This window comes from Oryx dammah, unplaced genomic scaffold (assembly GCF_014754425.2).
Source record: "Oryx dammah isolate SB20612 unplaced genomic scaffold, SCBI_Odam_1.1 HiC_scaffold_11050, whole genome shotgun sequence".
NCBI classification, from domain to species: domain Eukaryota; kingdom Metazoa; phylum Chordata; class Mammalia; order Artiodactyla; family Bovidae; genus Oryx; species Oryx dammah.
The window spans coordinates 1,469,285-1,493,124 of record NW_024080444.1 but is presented as its reverse complement, the minus strand read 5'-3'; the positions used below and the strand labels follow the sequence as shown (position 1 = coordinate 1,493,124).

Below are 23,840 nucleotides of genomic sequence, written 5' to 3'. Positions count from 1 at the left end.
AATGGTTCAGGATTGAGAAAGCAGTACCACAGGGCTGTCTGCTGTCCCTCTGTCTGTTTAACCTATATGCTGAGCACATCATACAAAATTCCAGGCTGGCTGAGTTATATGCTGGAATCAAGATAGGTAGGAGAAACATCAACAACCTCAGATATACAAATGATACCACTCTAATGGCAGAAAGCAAAGAGGAAGTAAAGAGCCTTTTGATGAGGGTAAAGAAGGAAAGTGATGAGCCTGCTTAAAACTAAATATTAAAAAAATCAAGATCATGGCATCTGGCCCCATTACTTCATGGCAAAGAGAAGGAGGTAAAGGCGGAAGTAGTGCCAGATTTCATCTTCTTGGACTCTAAAATCACTGGAGATGGTGACTACAGCCATGAAATAAGAAGACAATTGCTTCTTGGCAGGAAAGCTATGGCAAACCTAGATAGTGTATTGAAAAGCAGACATTGCTCTGCCGACAAAGATCCACATAGTCAAGACTATGATCTCCCCAGTGGTCACGCACAGTTGTGAGAGCAGGACTGTAAAGAAGGCAGATCCTCAAAGAATTACTGCCTTCAAACTGTGGTGCTGAAGAAGACTCTTAACTGTCCCTTGAATAGCAAGGAGATCAAACCAGTCAATCTTAAGGGAAATCATCCCTGAATACTCATTGAAAGGACTTTTGCTGAAGCTGAAGCATCAATATTTTGGTCACCTGACATGAACAACTGACTCATTGGAAAAGTCCCTGATGCTGGGAAAGACTGAGGGCGTAAGAAGAGGGAGTCGGAGGATAAGATGGCAGGATGACATCACCGATGTAATGGGCATGAACTTGGACAAACTTCAGGAGATGCCGGGGGACAGGGAGGCCTGGCGTGCTGCAGTCCATAGCGTTGCAAAGAGTCAGACACAACTGGGCACACCACCAATGCATATATAGGGAATCTAGAAAAATGGTACTTATGAACCTATTTGCAGGGCAGGAATAGAAATGCAGATGTACAGAACAGACTTGTGGACACAGAAGGGGAAAGAGAGGGTGGGGCCAATTGAGAAAGTAGCGTTGACATACATATACTACATGTGTAAAACAGATAGCTAGTAGGAAGCTTCTGTATAGCATAGAGAGCCCAGCTTGGTGCTCTGCGATGAGCTAGAGAGGTGGGATGGGAGGCTGGGTGGGAGGGAAGCTCAAGAGGAGGGGATATAAGTATATATATAGCTGATTCACTTCACCGTACAGCAGAGATTAACAAACATTATAAAGCAATTATACTCCAATTTAAAAAATGGCAGACAAGGAAATATTCAAAATATTATTGAGTAACCAAACGATTAAAGAATGAGAAGACTGGGCTTACTTTTTTAAAAAGAATAAAGTTGAGACATTAAAATTAAACAATCAGCCTTCTACTTTAGGAAAAGTAGGGGAAAGAAACCACTTATCTATTCATATTTATAAAAAAGTTAATTGGCATAAAACTTTTTTATGCAATACTCACTTGATAAATACTTATTTAATGCTTGTTGTGTGAAAATTAGTGTTCTGTGTGCTCCAGCGGAGGGAAAGACAGACATGGTGAAAATGTCAAGACAGTTCAAAAAAATATCAAATGTTCAAAGACCTACTATATGTCAGGAGGGGACACAGTCTAATGGGAGGGGAAGAAATGAAGTCTGGTTAGATTATCACAGATGTGTGTATATATTAAGTGGAACCATATGCAATTGCTACTCTGAGCCATTTTTAACCTATTAAATGGAACATTCATCTATCTCAGCCTGATTATTACACATTAGGTGCTGAGGGTGAAGAAGGATGAGAGCATAGGCTGATGATGGCATGGGGGGCAGAAAGCACATGCCAGGGAAAATCAGAAAAATCTTTCTAGATGGCCCTGCTCACTTTGTACTGAGCATTAAATAATGAATGGTTTATAAGGCAAATAAGGCAGAGAACTGGGAGATGGGTGAGAAGATGTGTAGGAAGCGGGAGTGGGGAAGAGACATGGAAAAATAATTCTAGGAAATGAAAACAGCTTAACCAAAAAATCGAACACAGTACATTCCGTAACTGTAATTTCAATATAAGAAAAGCATGTGAGACATTCATAGAAAAAGCTGGAAATGTTGGCTGAGTGTTAAGCCACAAAAAAAAGGCTACAAAATGGGTCAAAGAATTCTTTACCTTGAAATGAGATACAGTCTAAAGATACAATTTATACTGAAAACATTTAACTGGACTGCTATTTATTAAATAATTTCTGAATGGCTTCATATTTAATGTTTGGAGAATAGCAAATTAGTAATAATTTTATATCATAAAATATTATTCAATGATTAAAACATGGTTACAATAATTTTGTAATATTTAATAATATTTTAATAAACATTTTTAGATGAGAATCTATGTGAAAAACAGAATTGCACATACAACATGATTGCAACTATGTTAAAAATTACAGTTAGAAAAAGGAAAAGAAAACGTAATACTGAAATGTTAGCAGTGATTATCTTTCTGAAGTAAATAAGGTGATTTTTCAAAATTTTATCATAATTTTCTAAGTTTTCTGTAATGAGTATATATTATTTTCATAATCACAAAAATAAATAAACAAATAAAACAATGGTGATACAATTGTTATCAGGCTTCCCTGGTGACTCAGCAGTAGAGAATTCACCTGCAATGCAGGAGATGCAGGTTCAACCCCTAGCCAGGAAGATCCCCTAGAGAAGGAAGAGGCAACCCACTCCAGTGTTCTTGCCTGGACAATCCCATGGACAAGAGCAGCCTGGCAGGCTACAGTTCTGGGGCTGCAAAAGAGTTGGACACAACTAAGCAACTAAAACTACAATAACAACAATTGTTCTTTGGTAATCTTGATAACCAATGTATGGAGGTAAGCGCAGGGCCACTGAAATTTTATCTCCTATTCTGAGTTTCTCTTTACTCATTCTGCTGCTTCTGCTGCTACTGCTTCTAAGTCGCTTCAGTCGTGTCCGACTCTGTGTGGCATAGACGGCAGCCCCCCAGGCTCCCCGGTCCCTGGGATTCTCCAGGCAAGAACACTGGAGTGGGTTGCCATTTCCTTCTCCAATGCATGAAAGTGAAAAGTGAATGTGCTCAGTCATGTCCGACTCTTAGCAGCCCCATGGACTGCACCCCACCAGGCTCCTCCGTCCATGGGATTTTCCAGGCAAGAATACTGGAGTAGGGTACCATTACTCATTCTAGAACAGTGCTAATCACTACCAAGTAACTGAGTGAACATTACAATCAAAAGTATCATTCAAATAAAATATTTTTTGAATACAGTATTTCTGTTAATTTATTAACATAACAAAACTGTCTATCTGAAAGAATTTGTACCAGTGTCCTACTAGGTCTTTGAAGAAAAAAAAAAATGTGTTAACACTCCCTTATGTGACCATCACACTAAACGAGAGTTATATGTATATCTACTTGTTATTTAGTACCTGGAACAAGGCACAGGCTTGAAGGGAAGATAGTTTCATCTCACCCATAATGTATCTATGCCAAATGAGCCTTTCAAAGATGTTAAAATTATGTAACAAACCATAATATTGGTCTCTAGATCACTTTTCTGATAGTCTGTTTGGGCAAATCAAAAAGAAGCACCTATTTGCGAACTCTGACATTGAGAGACATTGAGTAAGTGGACTATACTTCTCAGGACAAGGAAAGAGACAACAAAACCTTTTCTAAGTCATGTACAGATGTGAGAGTTGGACAACAAAAAAGGCTAAGCATGGAAGAATTGATGCTTTCCAACTATGGTGCTGGAGAAGACTCTTGAGAGTCCTTTGGACAGCAAGGAGATCAACTAGTCAATCCTAAAGGAAATCAACTCGGAATATTCATTAGAAGGATTGATGCTGAAGCTCCAATACTTTGGCCACCTGATGCGAAGAGCCGACTTATTGGAAAAGACCCTGATGCTGGGAAAGATTGAAAGCAGGAGAAGAAGAGGGTGACAGAGGATGAGACGGTTGGATGGCATCACTGACTCGATGCACAGGAATTGGCACAAACTCCGGGAGGAAGTGAAGGACACAGAAGCCTGGCATGCTGCAGTTCATGGGGTCGCAAAGAGTCAGACATGACTTACCAATTGAATAACAACAACAACAAAGACTTAACAGTGCGAAAATAAAGAGATATTATTTCAAGCAAAGAGATGTCTAGTGGAGTGATTAAAGTATGTCATACTAATTGGCCCTAAGGCAACTGGTATCCTAATAAGTTGTTTTTTTCCAAAGTACATTTACAAAACGTTTTCCCCCATGTCCAAATTAAACTTGAGCCATCTCAGTTCCCCTCCTTGAATTCCCTCCCACATCACTGCTTGTATCCTCTTTCTCTGTTTTTTCAAATAAAAAGATTTGAATTCTGATACCTCTTATTTCCTGTACCACTCACCTGGCCTGCCACTCTCAGTCATACTTCCCTCTGGAATCTAGGTTAGCAAGGCATATGGATGTGTAAACATGGAACAGTAATGGAGTGTGATAAAAGTTAGTTAGAGGAAGTCCATGGCATTATCACTAAGGAAGTGCCCCCAACCCAGAAATCAGATTTGGCAGGGGTGGTGATGTCATGAAGGACAGAGGTGTTACTATCATCTATCCATGGGAGTGGGGTTCATCTTAGGGTCTGGATTATATTCCTTTGAGCCTACTATGCCTACTACTGTGATCTGTAGATTTCAGATGTTGACAATATTTTTTACGTGAATATTTTACATGAGGAACAAATGCCACCTAGATAGCAATATAATGCAATGCCAGAAATATAACTACAATGCTAACAAACAAGCATTTCCTGTAGTTCCAATCTGTGTTCACGACTGTCAGGTGCTGTGGGCAAGTTACGCAAAGCATAAAACATCACCTTTGCTCTTTAAGAACCCAAAGGGCAGACCAGTTACTTCTTAGGAACTAGCTGATAATCAGAAAATTTCTCAAGTTAATAATGTAATTACCTTAGGGAGCCTACTTCAGGCATTTTTGGTATGATATATGGAACCAGAGTGGGATGGCCAAATAGCCTTCTTCAAATTGACCAAAATAAGGATGGGGACAAGCCAGAGTGAATTGAAAGTCTACGTGGAAGCATCAGGAACATAGCAGCAATAACACTTGCTCTTTCTGTGAAATTCACTGTATTACTGAGAGATCTAGAAATACTGCTGAATATCGTGATCATATTTGAAAAAATAGGACATGGGCTCTCACTGCAGCTTCTCTGGTTTTAATGGAAATAAGCACTAAGACTGAGATTATCAGAGCCCACAGCAAGAAGTGAGCTAAGACTCTGTAATGTTGTTGCATCCCCACGCCCAGACTCACCACAATGCTGTCACTTACCTGTGTGTTTGTACGTCACAGCCCCTGCGACAACATCTTCCTGAGAGAATTGATGTACCCTGACCCCAGCTCTCCTTACGGTCCCATGCTGAGGTTCTCCAACAATCATGAACATCAGTTTCAAATCATCACTGTCCAAGTCAGTAGCAAAAATGTATTCAGAAGTGATGACCACCTCTTCACCCTCGGAGCAATGCATCATGGGAATGAGGTCCGCCTTTAGCACTGGTGGTTCATCATTTACAGGGAACACCTAAGCAAGGGGACGTGAAAAATACATGTTTCTGAGAAAAAGAAAGCAATGACAAATTGTCCAACTGGTAATTCATTGCTCATAATTGGAATAACAGACTTTTTCAGTCTTCCAGACACACAAAACAATAGCTATGGAATTTGGCCAAGCTGTTTGTATCTTTTAATTTTCCCCATATGAACCATCTTGGAAGAAATGACCCATATGAGAGACATTTAAGGTAGGAATGGGGGAGTATGGTTATGGTTTGGGACCCAAAGCTCTCGTTTGTTTCTAGACAGACAAAAAATAAATGTAATATAAAGCGTCTGTCACCCAAGCCCCTATCCTCCTCTGTCCAATCCATGCATATTCTGGAGGAAATCTAGTCCTTGTGGTCTGAGCATTTACATTTACCACATCAAAGTTATTTATATTTCAAATTACTTGGTGATTACAAAACTCCTTTCCTTTCAACTTCCTGCCACCCAGGAAGTTTCTCTGGATATATAATAAGTAGCAGCTGCATTTCAAACATTTTGAGTTAATTCTAAAACTCCATAACCGTTAAATCAGTACCAGTTTTCAACATGGTAATACATTTTTTCTCACTGTCATTAAAATAAAACCCTTAAGTAGAAAGGAAAGAAAAGCAACATGAGATTGCAGAGACTGTCCAAAATTTTAAAAGATTTTGTATAAATTTGAAAAGTAGGCTTTCTAAATAGGAATAAAGGACAGTCCTCCTCTGAGTTCACAACCACAACTCGGTGTATGCTGCACATTTATTTATCAAGTCTGGCCTGTGAATACCCTCAACCCTTTATTTCCTTCCCTCACACTTCAACCAATGTGATCTTTTTAAAAAATTATTATTTTTTATTTTCTCTATGCTGGGTCTTTTTTGCAGCACATGGACTTCAGTAGTTGCCGTGTGTGAGCTTTGTTGCCCCACGGCATGTGGGATCTTTTCCCTTTCCTCTTCCACTTTCATCAAGAGGCTTTTTAGTTCCTCTTCACTTTCTGCCATAACGGTAGTGTCATCTGCATATCTGAGGTTATTGATATTTCTCCCAGCAATCTTCATTCCAGCTTGTGCTTCATCCAGCCCAACATTTCACATGATGTACTCTGCATATAAGTTAAATAAGCAGAGTGACAATATACAGCCTTGACGTACTCCTTTCCCAGTTTGGAACCAGTCCGTTTTTCCATGTCTGGTTCTAACTATTGCTTCCTGACCTGCATACAGGTTTCTCAGGAGGCAGGAAAGGTGGTCTATTATTCCCATCTCTTTAAGAATTTTCTACAGTTTGTTGTGATCCACACAAAGACTTTGGCATAGTCAATAAAGCCAAAAGGAACAGACCAAGTAAATGGCTATCCAAAGATGGCATACAGGTATTATATTATGAGAAGCTGGCAGATCATGGAGGACTTCTCTGAGAGCCATTAGGTCCCAACTTTTTTGTAGTAGAGATATTATGTTATTCATTTCTATATTCCCAGGCTGAGCACAGTGCCTATAATATATATCTTATTCAATGAGTTTCTTCCGCTGACATACAGTAAGGAAGTAAGACAGGAAAAGGAGCATAGTCCAAGTTCAAAGTGAGAAAATCTGAGTTGATGGGTGAATGACAAGACAAAGCTAGAGTGAAAACATCTTTAATTTCAGAGGTATACTGGAATATTCAGAGGCTAAAGTCATGATACCTGGGGCTTACATTAAAATAATTCAGCAAAGAGAAAATAAATGAAGGAAATATGGTAAAATGATAGCAATTATTAAGATGAGGTGATTGATATATGGGACTTTATTATGATATTCTCTCTACTTTGACACCACCCTTATGGCAAAAAGTGAAGAAGAACTAAAGAGCCTCTTGATGAAAGTGAAAGAGGAGAGTGAAAAACTTGGCTTTAAACTCAACATTCAGAAAACTAAGATCATGGCACCTGGTCCCATCCCTTCATGGCAAATAGATGGGCAAACAATGTAAACAGTAAGAGACTTTATTTTTAGGGGTTCCAAAATCACTGAAGATGGTGACTTGCAGCCATGAAATTAAAAGACACCTGCTCCTTGGAAGAAAAGTGAAGACCAACCTAGACAGCATATCAGAAAGCAGAGACATTACTTTGCTGACAAAGGTCCATCTAGTCAAAGCTATGGTTTTTCCAGTAGTTATGTATCCATGTGAGAGTTGCACCATAAAGAAAGCTGAGTGCTGAAGAATAGATGCTTTTGAACTGTGGTGTTGGAGAAGACTCTTTTTATTTTTTAAATTTATTTATTTATTTTTACTTTACAATTCTGTATTGGTTTTGGCATACATTGACATGAATCCACCACGGGTGTACATGCGTTCCCAAACATGAACCCCCCTCCCACTCCCCTCCCCACAACATCTCTCTGGGTCATCCCCGCGTACCAGCCCCAAGCATGCCATATCCTGTATCGGACATAGACTGGCAATTCGATTCTTACATGATATTATACATGTTTCAATGCCGTTCTCCCAAATCATCTCACCCTCTCCCTCTCCCACTGAGTCCAAAAGTCTGCTATACACATCTGTGTCTTTTTTGCTGTCCTGCATACAGGGTCATCATTGCCATCTTTCTAAATTCCATATATATGTGTTAGTATACTGTATTGGTGTTTTTCTTTCTGGCTTACTTCACTCTGTATAATCGGCTCCAGTTTCATCCATCTCATCAGAACTGATTCAAATGTATTCTTTTTAACGGCTGAGTAATACTCCATTGTGTATATGTACCACAGCTTTCTTATCCATTCATCTGCTGATGGACATCTAGGTTGCCTCCATGTCCTGGCTATTATAAACAATGCTGCGATGAACATTGGGGTACATGTGTCTCTTTCAATTCTGGTTTCCTCCGTGTGTATGCCCAGCAGTGGGATTGCTGGGCCATAAGGCAGTTCTATTTGCAATTTTTTAAGGAATCTCCACACTGTTCTCCATAGTGGCTGTACTAGTTTGCATTCCCACCAACAGTGTAGGAGGGTTCCCTTCTGGAGAAGACTCTTGAGAGTCCCTTGGACAGCAAGGAGATCCAATCAGTCAATCTTAAAAGAAATCAGTCCTGAATATTCATTGGAAGGACTGATGCTGAAGCTGAAACTCCAAAATACTATTGACACCTGATGCAAAGAACTGACTCATTTGAAAAGACTCTGATGATGGGAAAGACTGAAGGCTGGAGGAGAAGGGGACAACTGAGGATGAGATGGTTGGATGGTATTACCAACTCGATGGACATGAGTTTGAGCAAGCTCTGGGAGTTGGTAATGGACAGGGAAGCCTGGTGTGCTGCAGTCCACGGGGTCACAAAGAGTTGGAGAGGACTGAGCAACTGAGCTGAACAGAACTGATGTGGGATCTTAGCTCCCTAACCATGTCCCCTGCATTGCAAGGCAGATTCTTAACCACTGAACTACCAGGGAAGTCCCCAGTGTGATCTTTTTAAAATGCGGCTGTGCATAGGTGCATGTGCATGGCTAGTCATGCCTGACTCTTTGTGACCCCATGGACTGTCGCCCACCAGGCTCCTCTGTCCACGGAATTTTCCAGGCAAAAATACTAGAGTGGGTTGACATTTCCTACTCCAGGGTATCTTCTTGATCCAGGGATGGAACCTGAGTCTCCTGCATGGGAAGGCAACAACTTAACCACTGGACCACCAGAGATGTCCCCAGACAGAATCTTTATCACTGAAACTTCACTGGCTTCCTAGGGACTTTCCTGGGGTATCTGACCTTATCTTATACAATGGGGTGCCTTTGTCATTCCATCCCATGCCACTGTTATCCTCAAGACACTGTGTTCCACTCACATCAGGTCTTTGTTCCATCTTTGCATCCTCACCCTGTTCCTTGCCTGGTATGTTCTCCCCTAACTTTTTATTTGGCTTCCTCTATGTTTAGGTTCCATATGGATTCCTCCAGGAAAACTTCTTGACAACTGAGACTCACTTAGAAACTTTCTTCATTTACCCTCTTTTAGTACCCTGTTTGGAGAAGGCAATGGCACCCCACTCCAGTACTCTTGCCTGGAAAATCCCATGGATGGAGGAGCCTGGTGGGCTGCAGTCCATGGGGTCGTGAAGAGTTGAACACGACTGAGCAACTTCACTTTCACTTTTCACTCTCATGCATTGAAGGAAGTGGCAACCCACTCCAGTGTTCTTGCCTGGAGAATTCCAGGGACAGAGGAGCCTGGTGGGCTGCCATCCCTGGGGTCGCACAGAGTCAGACACGACTGAAGCGATTTAGCAGTAGCAGCAGTAGTAGTACCCTGTTGACTTGTAGAACACATCCATATTTTAACTAATTATTTCAGTGATAATCGGTTTAAAGCCTGCCTTCTTCCCTTGCCCATAAGCTCCACAAGAAGAGAAAGTATATTTGTCTTGTTCATCATCATAGCCCAAGCATTCAGCATAGGACCTGGCATATAGATGGCACTTATTAGGCATTAAGGGGATAAATGAATGTACAAATCTAACTATGTATGTATGCCCTGGTCACTCTGCTATTTAAACAAGCTAACAACTCTACAACAGATATACATGAAATTATGTTGACACTTTCCTTTAACAGGTAGAGAATAGAGTGATAAGCCCAGGCTTATTTATTTAATTAAAGGTAGAAAAAGCATGCAATATTCCATCCCATTTTCTATTGGCTTATTAAGGGACAATATCTCTGTTCAAGTCTTCAAAGGAGGTTGAGTGAAGACCCTCTTTATTATTGTTTTTGACCCCATCTGATTAATCTCACTAACACATTCATGACAATCACCTTACAGCAGTTCACAAAATAGCCTCAGCTTTCAAACGCATAAAAGTCCAAAGGTGATAGAATTAAAAACACTTCTCCTGGATGAAAAAAAAAAATCATATAAAATTGTCCTCAAATTGCCCAAACTTCTGATTGGCTTTCAAAGCACATGCTCTTTTCTCTAAAAAATAACACAAACAAATTCTTTTCCTCAAGTAAGTGAGTGAATAAGTGAAGTCGCTCAGTCGTGTCCAACTCTTTGCGACCCCGTGGACTGTAGCCTACCAGGCATATCCGTCCATGGGATTCTCCAGGCAGGAATACTGGAATGGGTTACCATTTCCTTCTCCAGGGGATCTTCCCAACCCAGGCATCGAACCCAGGCCTCCTGCATTGGAGGCAGATGCTTTAACCTCTGAGCCACCAGGGAACAGCTTATTGTCATTGATAAAAGATAGTCACGGACAGAAGATAGAGTTGGGATTTTCACCAGAAATTTTCTTGATATGTAAAAGTCCACCAGTAAAGAAAACTCACCTTTGTGAAGCTGAAATGACACGCTTCTTTTCACCTAGGTTTAAGACCATCATGAGAACCAAGTGGGAAAATGAAAGGAAGGGACTGTGCATTGAAGCTGGCACGCATAAGTGCCCCTGAATTACAGTCACCTGTAATTCCCTGTGGCAGTTGTGAAGAAGAAAGAGCACTGCCCTGATGACCTGTGCAGAGCTCAGCCCAACATGGTCAAGTTAATGGCTTTCGACAAGTCATTGAACTTTTTCAGACCTTTGCTATAAAATAAAGATAATTCCTTTCCTGTGTACTTTTAAAAAGACTAGATGGGTGTGATCATTCTAAATTAATTATTCACTGTAAAATATCTTGCAAATACATTATTATGACCTTTAACAATAATTTCATACCATGAAGATCTGACCAACTGTAACAGAAATAGAATTTGGTACAGTAAGAATAATTAGAGGGTCTTTAAGAAGCATGGTAAGTCTTCTGCAGACTCCTTTGTCATTAACTACAAATATCTGCATAACCTGTGAGTTATGTTTGTGGACGTGGATAGTCACTCAACAAAGAAACTCGGGGGTTCCCATCAGGCCTTTGAGCATGAACTCAACCTTTATGTGCAGATTTTCCTTTATTTGTCAAAAGGGGGAAATTAATCATCTCAAACAAGCCAGGGGAATGTACAGTACAGGAATTCACAAAAACTCACATTGTACATGCAGATATGGCTCCTAGCAACAGGAAAAACCCCCATGATGCTAGCCTAACCCATCCAACTGCTAAATAAATATTTTTGAATGTTACAGGTCAAAAATATTGGAAATAATTTATATAAGGAACCAATTGCTTCTTCAATTAAGTCTCTGAGTCTGAGGGCAGAGCATTTCTATCTTTAAATGGACTGTAGTGAGAAACCAGTATGCCCATTTCACCAATATATTTTTGCTCTCTATTGTCTGTTCTGATACATTCCAAGACATAAACAGGCACCTTCTTGCTTTGGTGTCGATGTATCTTCATTTCTATCAGAGACCCTAAGAAGATTCCAAACCCCAAACTTTGTTTCTATATAAACCAAGGAGGAAACTTACTACCTACCTCGACGTGTAGAACATACTCAGCTGCATTTGTGCCATCTGTGACCTGCAGCAGTATGTCATCCTGAAGTTCCTCAGCTCCATCATGCTGGTATCTGTGGGGATGACAGTTGTCACTAATCACTCAAGGCCACAGTGAGAGTGCACTGAGATTGTCACAAGAGCTCTTCCATGGTTTGGGCCCTATGTTCAGTCAAATAAATATATAACCAAAATCCCAGTATAATCTTGAAGTCACTTACATAAATATTCAAGCATCCTTGACGGCAAAATTGCTCCACCTGAGAAAAATGTGTTCTGTGCATTCATAACTTGTCCCCAAATCAAAAAGCAGCCCTTTACGTTGTCACTGTGAAAATGGGAAGCAGTGGATATGGCTCTGCCTACATACAGAAAACACTGCCTGGGGCCGAGGGCACCCTGAGACTGAGCAGTGACAGGCAGAAGTGGGACAATGAGTGGGTTTTGGTGATTCTCCCTCCTCCCCCACTTTTAGGGCTAATCCTTCTGTGCGCTGAATCAGTTTAGCTCTGCCCTGAAACCTCATCTATGGATTACTCACTACCTCTCTCTTGCCATTTCCCTCTGGCCAATGACTAGGTCTTTCCCTCTCAACCTAAGAAGATTCTTGAATCTCTTCAGACTTAAAAATATTTTTTTCTTGATCTATTCTTGACACTACTTTCTTTTCATTCTCCAGTCAAGTTTCTTAAAGTAATTGTCTAATTCTAGGCTTTCCATTCACTCTCTAGTCTACTGTAGTGATACACTGTAGTTTTAAATAATTGTTGAACTGAGCCACATGTCTGATACTGACTCAGTCACGCACCAGTTAGGGATTCAATCCCAGTGGTGGAGAAAGCCCACTTCCAACCTCCAGTTTCCCTCCCAACACTGCCTCCTATGCTTTATTTTGTCATGCTCCCTGATCAAAAGTAGACTGACGTGTGATAATGTGCTAATTCAAATAAATTTAACCATGCCATTATCCTTAAAGGGCCAAATAGGGCTAGGAGTACACATTCCAAAGTATGGCAATGGAATCAAACAGAACTTCCTTTAAAACCAGACTCCTCCTCAAACTTGCTAAGTGACCTTAGTTAACCTCTTTGTGCCTTAGTTAACTCAACTATAATGTGGGAACAGAACCATCTACCTTATCAGGTTTGGTTGCTGTGAAGTTTAATGAACAAAATATAATTGCAAGCCTCTAGAAGAATGCTTGAACTATAGCTCAAGAATGCTTGAACTATGTGCTGGCAAAATTGATACCTTTTCTCTATCCATCATTCATTCCCTAGAAAGAATTACCTGAACAGAACTCTCTTTCTAACGGTAGGAAAGAGCTGAGATCTTGGGGTGGGGAGAGAGAAAATTTTAATGAAAATAAGAGTAGTGAAAAGAGCCTAAGATACTGGAAGCTGTAAATAAAACAGTGTAACTAAACTTCTGGATGAAAATGCTCCTCCTGTACACAAATCCCCCTTAGTCAATTTCCAAATGCAAAACTAAGCATTTGAGGCCTATACTTTATCAAAAAGACCAAAATTCTAGTTTGCCCAACTTGAATTTGTATAAGTGAGAGATTAACCAGTATGTCTGTCTACCTGACAACTGCTTTTGAGTATCTTGCATTATTTTACAGAGAAAGCGTTTTACTAGCTTTTTTTCTTTTTTAAGTGTCTTACATAATGACATTAGGCAGAGGAAAGGAACATCCTCAAGGTGAAGGGAACTGTTAACACTATAGGCCCACTACAGCGCTAAGAAGCAGGGATTACTCCGTCCCTGACAATAAGACGCCCAAGCACTAGTCTGTGTCCTGCCTACCTAATCTACCCTACTCATTTGCCTGCAAATCACCTCCCCAGTAGAATGGATTAAAAAGTCACACTAAAGACATCAATCAACAGAATTCTATCCCAGAATTTCCGGCGTTATGCAGTTGGCTTTTCTGAAAGCCAAATTCAGTTATGTAGATTAGCCTTACAGATTAGCTCAGACTCAATTCATCTAGTTTGACCGCTACCCTTTGTGATATATGCTGTTGCAGCAAATTTAATATTCGTAGCAATTCAATTTTTGTTGTTCAAATATTCATAATATCATTCTCATCAGTACAGCAAGCCAGAGGGGAAGAAAATGTCTGGAGGGAAAACTAAAGGGTTGTTATTTCTAGTGTTCAACTGCCCCTTGAATGTATTAGGTGGCATGTTGCTACTCCTGCAAGAATTGAATAAACTTCTTACACTGCCTCACAATTTATTCAAATGGGAGCCAAAGCATGTAAAACAAAGAATCCAGGAAACGTTCTAACCTAAGTTTTAAGGCCTGGAGGTCTCCCCAAGAAAACGTGGCCCCTGTGTTTAGAGGGAATCCATCTAGCTCCACCGTTCCATGCTGAGGCAGACTCTGCAAGGAGAGGTGGACGTTGTCTGGTTCGGTGTCCTCGTCAGAAATCAGGACATGCTCTGTGCTGATGACACACTGACCTCCCTCAACCACTCTCAGAGGTTTGGTAAACACCTAGAAAGAAGGAAGAAACATTTAAGGCCTTGTTCATGAGGTGTACCTGAAAACAGAACTCATGAAAGCAACAGAAAACTTCCAGCATCATCTTTACATGTCAATCCAACTTTCAAGAATGTTCTAAAGGGGACAAATTCATAGTTGAACATCTTGGCTAAATGCTTTCAGTTCTAAACATTGATGGACACAAAGAAACAAGGCAGATCTAGAAACCTGAAAGCATCTACATTTCATTGATCTCAGATCCTGAATAGATCTGAGCAATCAGATCTATCAGCAGCAATCAGATTTATCATCAGTGTATGAGATTTAAACTATGTATGTAAAGTAAGAAAATAACATTCCTCATCATGTCTGTATCTATCATTGCTTGGCACATATGTACCTTAATTTACAAAATGAACAAAACCTATATTAAATTTCCTGAAGGAAAGAATCCATGTTTTCTTATACCCTAAAAATTCTTAAAGACTTGAGTAACTGATTGGAGCATTTAAGCATTAGGGTAGTGAGCATTTTAGAGATGGAAGTAGAACAGGGAAACTGAAGACTGGAAACTGAAGAATTCACAGGAAATAGATTCATTCAAACATTAGACTTAAATATTAAAGCCATAAAGATAATTTTCTATAATAGAAAAAACCCACTGCTCAATAAAAATTAGCTTGAAAGTAAAAAGCAAGTTTGAACAACTGGGGATATTTATCATTACTTTGGCAGCTGGCAAGAAGTGTTCCAGGGTCAAACACAACCTGAAAATAGTCACATATTAATATAATATCTTCACCTTGGAGGTTTATGAGACTCATAATCATATTCATGCTCTGAGATACTAGAGTAGGAAAATCTGTTAACTTTATTTAATCTACTATTTTCTCAAATTTGTATTACCACACAGAATCAAAAACAAGTTGATACAAGTCATGGGCTTTGAAGGCTCCTCACAAACAGTCTGGGATGACTGCTCTGCTAATGTGAGGACACAATGTTCTCCAAGGAAGCAGCAGTTTCTTCAGAGCAGCTGCCACCCCTAGAAAGGAGAGGTTTTCCCAAGGAGAGATCTTGAAAAGGGGGTTGGGAGTGAAAAGGGGACAAGAAATGGGCAGAGGAAAGGGAAGTGAGCAAGAAATCACAGCGTCCACGTACAACCCTGCTCCATCCTCCCAGCCACCCACAGCTGCCCCACGGGCAGCCCTGGGGGTCATAGAAATAATGACACCAAGCTCCCTGGGACGGCTGCCTTGTATTCTTTAATAGACAACTTCTTTCAGCAAAGCAGAACATAAAGTAAGAGCCTTTTCTCCCTACAACCACTCACTCCTACCTTTCCCAAGAGCCTTACTCTCATTTGCCACACCTACATTTTCACTGATTGTAGGAGAAGGAAATAAAAGGAGCTCACATTTAAAGAAGGTTATTATCACTGAAACATGGTCCATGTATGCCAGCCTCATTTTGTCCTGAGTTACATCAGTTAAGATCCCAAGATGCTAAGTTTCAAGGAATATACTTTGCCTCATTCAGTGATTTTTAAATACATATGGTTTTAGAACAACTTTCAAAGACTAAAAGCATAAGGCTAACTTACTCCCACTTTTTCATCATTCACCTTCCAGCCCCTCCCTTAACCCAGTGTTTAGGTTTCTGGAACTTCAGGTCAGTACGGCATCAAGATTCTCTCATGGTGTCACTCAATCTAGCAGTCTGTGGATTTTTAACATCAGGGAACAGCTCCCACGACCATTTTCATGGAGAAGACTCATTTAATTTTACTTCTATTGTATTATTCTCAGTTCTCTATGGTACTATTTCATTTGTCTCATACACTGTAGAAAAACTACAGAAGCTCCTATGCCTCTTGAGCCCCAAGTCCTCGTAACAATTCCATTTACCTTCAGATGACAGAGGTAACTATTCACTTCACTCTTTCTGTTGGTTTCCCCCCTCTTCCCAACAGATCATCTTTCTCTAGCAAGAGGTTTGGATATTTTACATAAAAAAACGACTTCTCTGTGATTGTTCTGGAAAACATGGTAGCTTCTTTGGATGCTGTGCTATTTCAGTGCATGCATCTCATACGCAGAAAAGGATGATCTGAATAATATCTAATCAAATTCACAGACATTCAAAACTGTATTTTCAACATGGAATATGATCTGGTCCCCAGCAGGGAAGGAGACAGAGAATCCAGCTTAGATTATTTTGTGTGACCTCTTGGGGGGCCTATCTTCTACCAAAACTTGCAAGCTCAGAGGCCTGAGGGGTCAGGCCAGTGAGGTAAATGAGTGGCTTGAGCTGGATGGATACTTCGGTGACTGGGGAACATGCCCTGTCCAGCTGCTGCAGAGTAGGGATGGGGTAAGCTGCAGAAGCCAGAAATCCGGAAACAAACACAGAATGATTTTATTGAGATCATTCACACACCATACAATTTACCTCTTGAAGGTGTAAAAGACAATGTCTTTTAGTATTTTCACATATTCAAAGTTATATAACCATTATCATCAAGTTTGGAATATTTTCACACACAAAAAAAATAACCCTGTCTTTATTAGCAATTACTCCCTATTTCCCCACAATCCTTCCCACTCCCACCCTCCCATTTCCCCCCTTGCAGTCTTATGCTGTGCTGTGTCTCTGCCCATGGGATTCTCCAGGCAAGAATGGTAGAGTGGGTTGCCATGCCCTCCTCCAAGGAATCTTCCCAACCCAGGGATCAAACCCAGGTCTCCCAAATTATAGGCAGATTTTTCACTGTCTGAGCCACCAGGGAAACCCAAGGGTTAGGGTTAGGGTTAGGATAGCTGGAGTGGGTAGCCTATTCCTTCTCCAGGGGGACTTACCGACCCAGGAATCGAACCAGGGTCTCTTGCATTACAGGCGGATTCTTTACCAGCTGAGCTACCCTGAAAGCCCCCTGGCAGTCCTAAGCAACCACTAATCTACTTTCTTCTCCTATAGACTTGCCTATCCTGGATCTTTCATATAAATGGATTTGTACAACATGTGGTATTCTGTGACTGGATACTTGTCTTTGAAATAATGTTTTCCAAGTTCAACCAATTGGTAGCACATATTAGTACTTTATTCCTTTACGTTGAGGACTGATATTCCAATGTATGGATCGCCACATTTCATCTATCCTTTCAACAGCTAACAAAAATTTGGGCAATTCATTACTTTCAACTATCATTTAGACTCATCAGAACAGTTATACAGGATGGATAAGTGCCTCAGTCCTCAGCGTGAGACTTCTGCCACACAACTTTGGGCAGGTGCAGAGATGATGAGGAGAGCCCAGGAAAGGAGGAATCCAGGCTTCCCTGGTTTCATTTCAGGTGGGGGCCTGGGAAGGTCAGTCATCCCTCTCTCCTTAGGGATGTCACATGGGTGCATTCTAGTCCCCGGTGGTTTCTAATGAATGGGTAATCATACTTTGTCTTTCCACTTATGAGGGAAGAAAAACAAGCCTAGGAACAGCCACACTCATTAGCCCTAGCACTCTGATGGCGGGGAGACAGGTGGGGAACAAACTCTCATGATGAATCCTAGGCTTGAAGATAAGATGCGCAAGGTAGCAGCGCCTTTGTGGTCTGGTTTTAATGAGAGACCCAGGTGCTTTAAAGCTTACACAAACATGAGAGAGTGGAACAGGACAGGATGCAAGGGTCCATCTTAATTCATTTCGGAAAATTAAAGCGCTTATTTAGATGACAGAGCAGCATAGCTAGTCTGTGGGGAGAGCAAATAAGCCTCTCTGGTTGCTAAGAGACTCCTAATTTAATCTCCTTCCCCTGATCAACACGTGAAACTCAGTAAAAAGGAAAGGAAATGAAAGAGATTTTGACAAAGCTTTGAAAATCATGCCAAATGATTTTCATGCCAAATAAAGCAACTGGAAAATCTCACCTCTTAGATAGAAAGTCCCATAGGAGGTGAACGACTCCCCTCCCCATGCTTGTGTTCCCTACACTGTAGTTGGAAAATAGAAAAGTCCTTGGAAACAGCCTAAAGAGAAGTGAGCATTTCGAGTAAGTCTTTAAAAACTTACCTTAGGTCCTCCGTCCTCTTCATCCTTCGTATCAAGCATGATACCTACCTTTGGGGCCTGATTGTCCACGGGAAGAATCGTGATGTTAAAGCAGATCCCATACAGCGTCCCACCGTGCTGGTTACTGACGGAAAAGGCAAACTGGACGTGTCTTGGATGCGGACCTACATCTTGCATGGGTGGCATGTAGGCCACTTTCATATGGTTCACAGCGTGCTGCAAAGCAAATCAAGATGGACACGTGGGTACCGACTGCCAGGATCAGAGACATTTAAAGACCTGGGGCTAAGAGATTCATCAGGTTAGCTTAATATGTAACATTGCAAACACTCCCATCATCAATTTGAAGATTCTACAAAGCTCTATCTTACAAATCACATTTTCTAAAAATGGGAGGAAAAAGAACAAAGAAATTAAGAAACTATGCCAAGTGCTTAAAGTCGGCCAACTCTATAAAAGACAGGAACCTTGAATTTCAGCCCTCCTCCACCATGAAGGAGCTGTGTGACACTGATCAAGCTACTTAAACTTGTGAGGCCCACGCGCCCTGGAGCCCGAGCTCCACAATAAGAGAAGCCACTGCAATGAGAAGCCTGTGCACCCCAACTAGAGAGCAGCCCCTGCTCACCACAAAGAGAGAAAAGCCTGTGCAGCCACGAAGTTCAGCACAGCCAAGAGTAAGTAATTAAATAAATAACGTGATGAGGCCCCTGTTTCCTTATCTATAAAATAAATAAGGTAACAAAATAATGGAACTCATCATGAGGGTTGCCATATTCATTTACCACTTCTAACTACCATGGGGTCACAAAGAGTTAGACATGATTTAGAGATTGCACAACAAACTACAGTGAGATTCAACATATTGAAGCTTAAACCTGAGGTGTAGCTGCTGCCTAAGCACTCATTATTACTGTGACCCCACTCAGGTCTTCAGAATATAGAACCATAGGAGTAGGGAGAAGGTTAAGGAAGGATTCTGGAAAGCGGTAGTATTATGGGTTGAATTCTGTCCCCCATACACACAAAAAAAGATATGCTGATGATCTAAACCCCAGCACCTCACCTATAACCTTGTTTAAAAATGGGTGTGGCAAAACTCACAATTAGTTAAGGTAAGGCTGTACTGGAATAAAGTGGCCCTTAATCCTACATAACTTGTGTCCTCATAAGAAGAGACATAGGGGGAACCCAGCTATGGGGTGACAGAAGCAGAGAGTGGAGTGATCATCTACAAGCCAAGGAATGCAAGATTCCCAGCAAACCACGAGTCACTGGGAAGAGAAAAGGGAAAAACACCCTCACCCCACCCATGAACAAGGTTTTGGAGGATGGTATCCCTGCTGACACCCTGACTTCTTCTCACCTCCAGAGCTATAAGACTATTCATCTCAGTCCTTTAAAGCCACCTAGTTTGTGGTCTTTGCCATAGCAGCCCTAGGAAACTAACATGTAGGTTATTAGATGAACTGAAATTGATGGAATAAAAACATATGCATCAGGTCCCTAAATCAGAGCCCTAAACCAGGAACCTAAGTTGATGCAAAAGGCTGTATTGAATTATAATGAGATTTTATTATACAAACATATTCAGCTGGATCAAGCATTTCCAAATACATGTCACTTGCTCAATGGAAATGTGCAAACAGAAAGAATATAGACATCAGGTATTTGTTGCTTGTGGTGGATGTCAAAGGCCAAAATTCTCAAGTAAAAAGCTAGGAGTACCAGAGCTTCTCAGAGGACACTTTCATGTGTTTGTCAGCATGAGCACAGCATCATACCTGAGTAAAATATTTTAACCCCGGAGCTGCAGGAGTCTTGGTTAGCCTTGGTATGCTGTCCACCATGAATAATTTCCCAGCATCTAAGTGTCTAAAGAAAAATACAAGAGAACACATCAGCTAATTTTCCAGGTAAAAATTAAGTCACACATTAGCCTGCAACCACATTTTCTAAAGCTAAAAGTGCTCACTGTCAGAAGAAATCAAATGTTCCATCTTTATAGTCTCTCTTTATATCCGGAGCAGGGACTTAAGATTTACTAGCCTTAAGTCTAGTATCATGAATGCCATTTTCATCATAACTATAAAAAGCATGTACAAAATTTCTGCTCTGACATGATGAAAGGGAACTTAACTACAATGAGATGCTGTTAGATACTCATCCTAAAAACATTTACTCACTCTCATTTAGTACATAATTAAAGCCTAAGCTATATTCATGGCACTTTCTGGATTGGAATCATAGAATATGACCACTTTTGTAGCCTGAGATATCTAAAAATAAAGCTATGGAGACTCAATAAATTGTACCTAAAAGAAAAAAGCATTCTCTTTAGAAAAAGGGATTAAAGACTGTTTTCAGCCTACTTAAGCTGAAGACACTACAAGTTGCAGGCCATTTACCTATTAACATAGCCTTTGAAGGAAGGCATGACAAGTTTGAGATTAGAATTAATGCTGACCTGAATATACGTTCATGTCTAACTAACAAAGCAAGCGAACTAAGGACTACACAGTGACACTTTCAACTCAATCCTCGAACACAACCTTCAACTAATAGCCCAAGTGATGACTTTTCATAGAGATACCTGCGGCTGGAGGAGAAAAATGGAGGAGCGGTTATTGTGTAGAGCAGCTCCCTGTCTTGTGATTCTGTATCTATAAAATGTAGATGTTTCTTAGTGATGTAGGCCACCTCCGTTTCCTTGACAACTAAATGCCGAGAAACTCCGGGAGCCTCTTTTGGAAGCTGGTCATCTACTGGAGTGATATGGATTGTCACCACCTGGAGAGAAATTATCTGTATCATTCATTTGAAATACCAAAAGGACACCAGAAAAAAGGCACTCCACTATCATCCAATCAACTATGATTTTCAAAAATTTTATAATACACGTCCAGCGAAAAAGTTCAGGAGCTATTAACAGCACGAGCTAAAGATGGATCATTCTCCATCCATTTTTCACTGTATCTTGAGAATACAATTGTCACAATTACATTTAGTGCAGTCCCGAGTGCTATCAAATGGGCATACAATGCACAAAATATATTCCTGGTTTTATGTTTTGTTGTTGTTGCTCAGTCACTGTCTTTTCTAACTGTTTGTGACCCCAGTGACTGTAGCATGCCAGGCTCCTCTATCCTCCACTACCTCCAGGAATTTGCTCCGATTCATGTCCATTGAGTCTGTGATGCCATCTAACCATCTCATCCTATGCCAGCCTCTTTTCCTTTTGCCTTCAGTCTTTCCCAGAATCAGGGTCTTTTCCAATGAGTCAGTTTTTCTCATCAGGTGGCCAAAGTAGTGGGCCTTCAACTTAAGTAACAGACCTTCCAGTAAATATCCAGCGTTGATGTCCTTTAGATTCACTGGTTTGATCTCCTTGCAGACCAAGGGACTCTCAAGAGTCTCCTCCAGCACCACAGTTTGAAAGCATCAGGTTTTACTTTTACATCTCTCTTTACCAACAGCCTGGTCTTTCTCTTCCTCCTTCCACTCTGTCATAATTCTTGGAAACCTTGACGTAACTCTTGGTTCCTCTTTTTCTACCCACATAGAACACATCACTAAGTCCTAGAGTTTGTATTTATAAATTTTTCAAAACAGTGACCACACCCTCCTCCCCAGCTGTCAGCCCCACTATTCCTGATCTTGCTCCAGCCTGCATAATTTCTTCCTTGTATCATCGTAACAGCTTTACATCAGCCCTAATTTCAATAGCTAATCTTGACTTTTCATACCTCTGGTCTTATCTTTTAAAAAAACACAAGTAAAATCAGGTTATTCACATCCTTAAAGATCTAAAAAAAGATACAAATGAAGTTATCTATAAAACAGAAATAGACCCACAGACATAGAAAACAAATTTATGGTTACCAAAGGGGAAAGGCAAGGGAAGGATAAATTAGGAGGCTGGGATGAACACATGTACACTACTACATGTAAAATAGATAACCCCCAAGGACCTGCTGTAGAGCACAGGGAACTATTCTCAATAGTTTTTAATCTATCCAGGAAAAGAATCTGAAAAAGAATACATGTGTGTGCTCAGTCATGTCCAACTGTGTGTGACCCATGGACTATAGCCTGCCAGACTCCTCTGTTCATGGGTTTCTCCCGGCAAGGATATTGGAGTGGTTTGCTATTTCCTCCACCAAGGGGTGTTCCCGACCCAGGGTCTGAACCCACGTCTCCTGTATCTTGTGCATTGGCAGGTGGATTCTTTACCCCTATGCCACCTGGGAAGCCCCTGAAAAAGAATATATATACATAAATATGTGTAACTGAATCACTTGTTGTATACCTGAAATTAACACAACACTTTAACTATACTTCAGTAAAATTTTTTAAAACAAGAAAGTAAAAAGGAAATCTTAAACAACCACCCAGGAGGGATAGAATTACTCAAACTCCCTAGCATGGTATTCAAGACCCTTCACAGTTTGGACACTTTTTAACTTTGCTTTTGCTACCTTTTAACATTAATCTAGCATCCTGCTTGCAGAAAGCAGACCCAGTCCTGGTTCTCAAACACACCTCTCTGCTCTGGACCATGTTTTCTTTAGTCTGGAATGCTCTTATCCTGTTTTCTCTACCAACTTGATTCTTTCATCCTCTTAAGGGCTCTTCTTGAAATGTTTTCCAGTTTCTCAGTTGGATTTCATTTTTCTCGAATTTTCATTATCTCTTGACAAACACTATAATTTCATTGTCTTGCATTATTAGTTTGTAGTTTACATGTCGTCTCTCCTAGACTGTAAGTTCCACAAGAGGAAGATCACAGTACAGTCCCACATGGAATGTGCCAGTGAATGGACAGTCCTGAGTATCCCACTTGGTAATTACCTATCTTGAACAAGTCATTCAACTTTTTCAAGTGTCCATTTTCTTATCTGTAAATTAGGCATAATATCAGCTCCACCACATCTAGCATGGTATTTTGTAGGTAGGAGGCACTTTATCATGTTTTCTCACTGAATGAGTCTACATATTTACTACTCCATTATGAAGTATTTCAATAATTAAAAACTAAACCCAGTTATCAAAATAATGGAACACAATGACAGTCATTTCTCTAGTTTCCTGGAATCTATGTCATGATTTTTTTTTTCCAATTACAGTTTTTTGCGAATCTACAAAGTTCAGAAATTCTCTATGGGACCTCCCAGTCATGGTGTGGATCAGTGAGGCTCCAGTTAATTGAAAAACTGGATTT

General features: G+C 40.5%; 1 protein-coding gene across 1 annotated transcript in view; it reads right to left on the bottom strand.

The window, feature by feature from the left end:
* The window catches only part of LOC120860263 (FRAS1-related extracellular matrix protein 1-like), a 148,791-nt gene that overhangs the window by 80,599 nt on the left and 44,352 nt on the right, over nt 1-23,840 (bottom strand). The window contains exons 10-15 of the mRNA XM_040236056.1: nt 21,213-21,409; nt 20,404-20,494; nt 18,668-18,835; nt 14,357-14,565; nt 12,041-12,134; nt 5,382-5,634 (exon numbers count right to left, since the gene is read on the bottom strand). Of these exons, the coding sequence (XP_040091990.1) occupies nt 5,382-5,634; nt 12,041-12,134; nt 14,357-14,565; nt 18,668-18,835; nt 20,404-20,494; nt 21,213-21,409 (1,012 nt within the window). The remainder of the gene's footprint in view (nt 1-5,381; nt 5,635-12,040; nt 12,135-14,356; nt 14,566-18,667; nt 18,836-20,403; nt 20,495-21,212; nt 21,410-23,840) is intronic.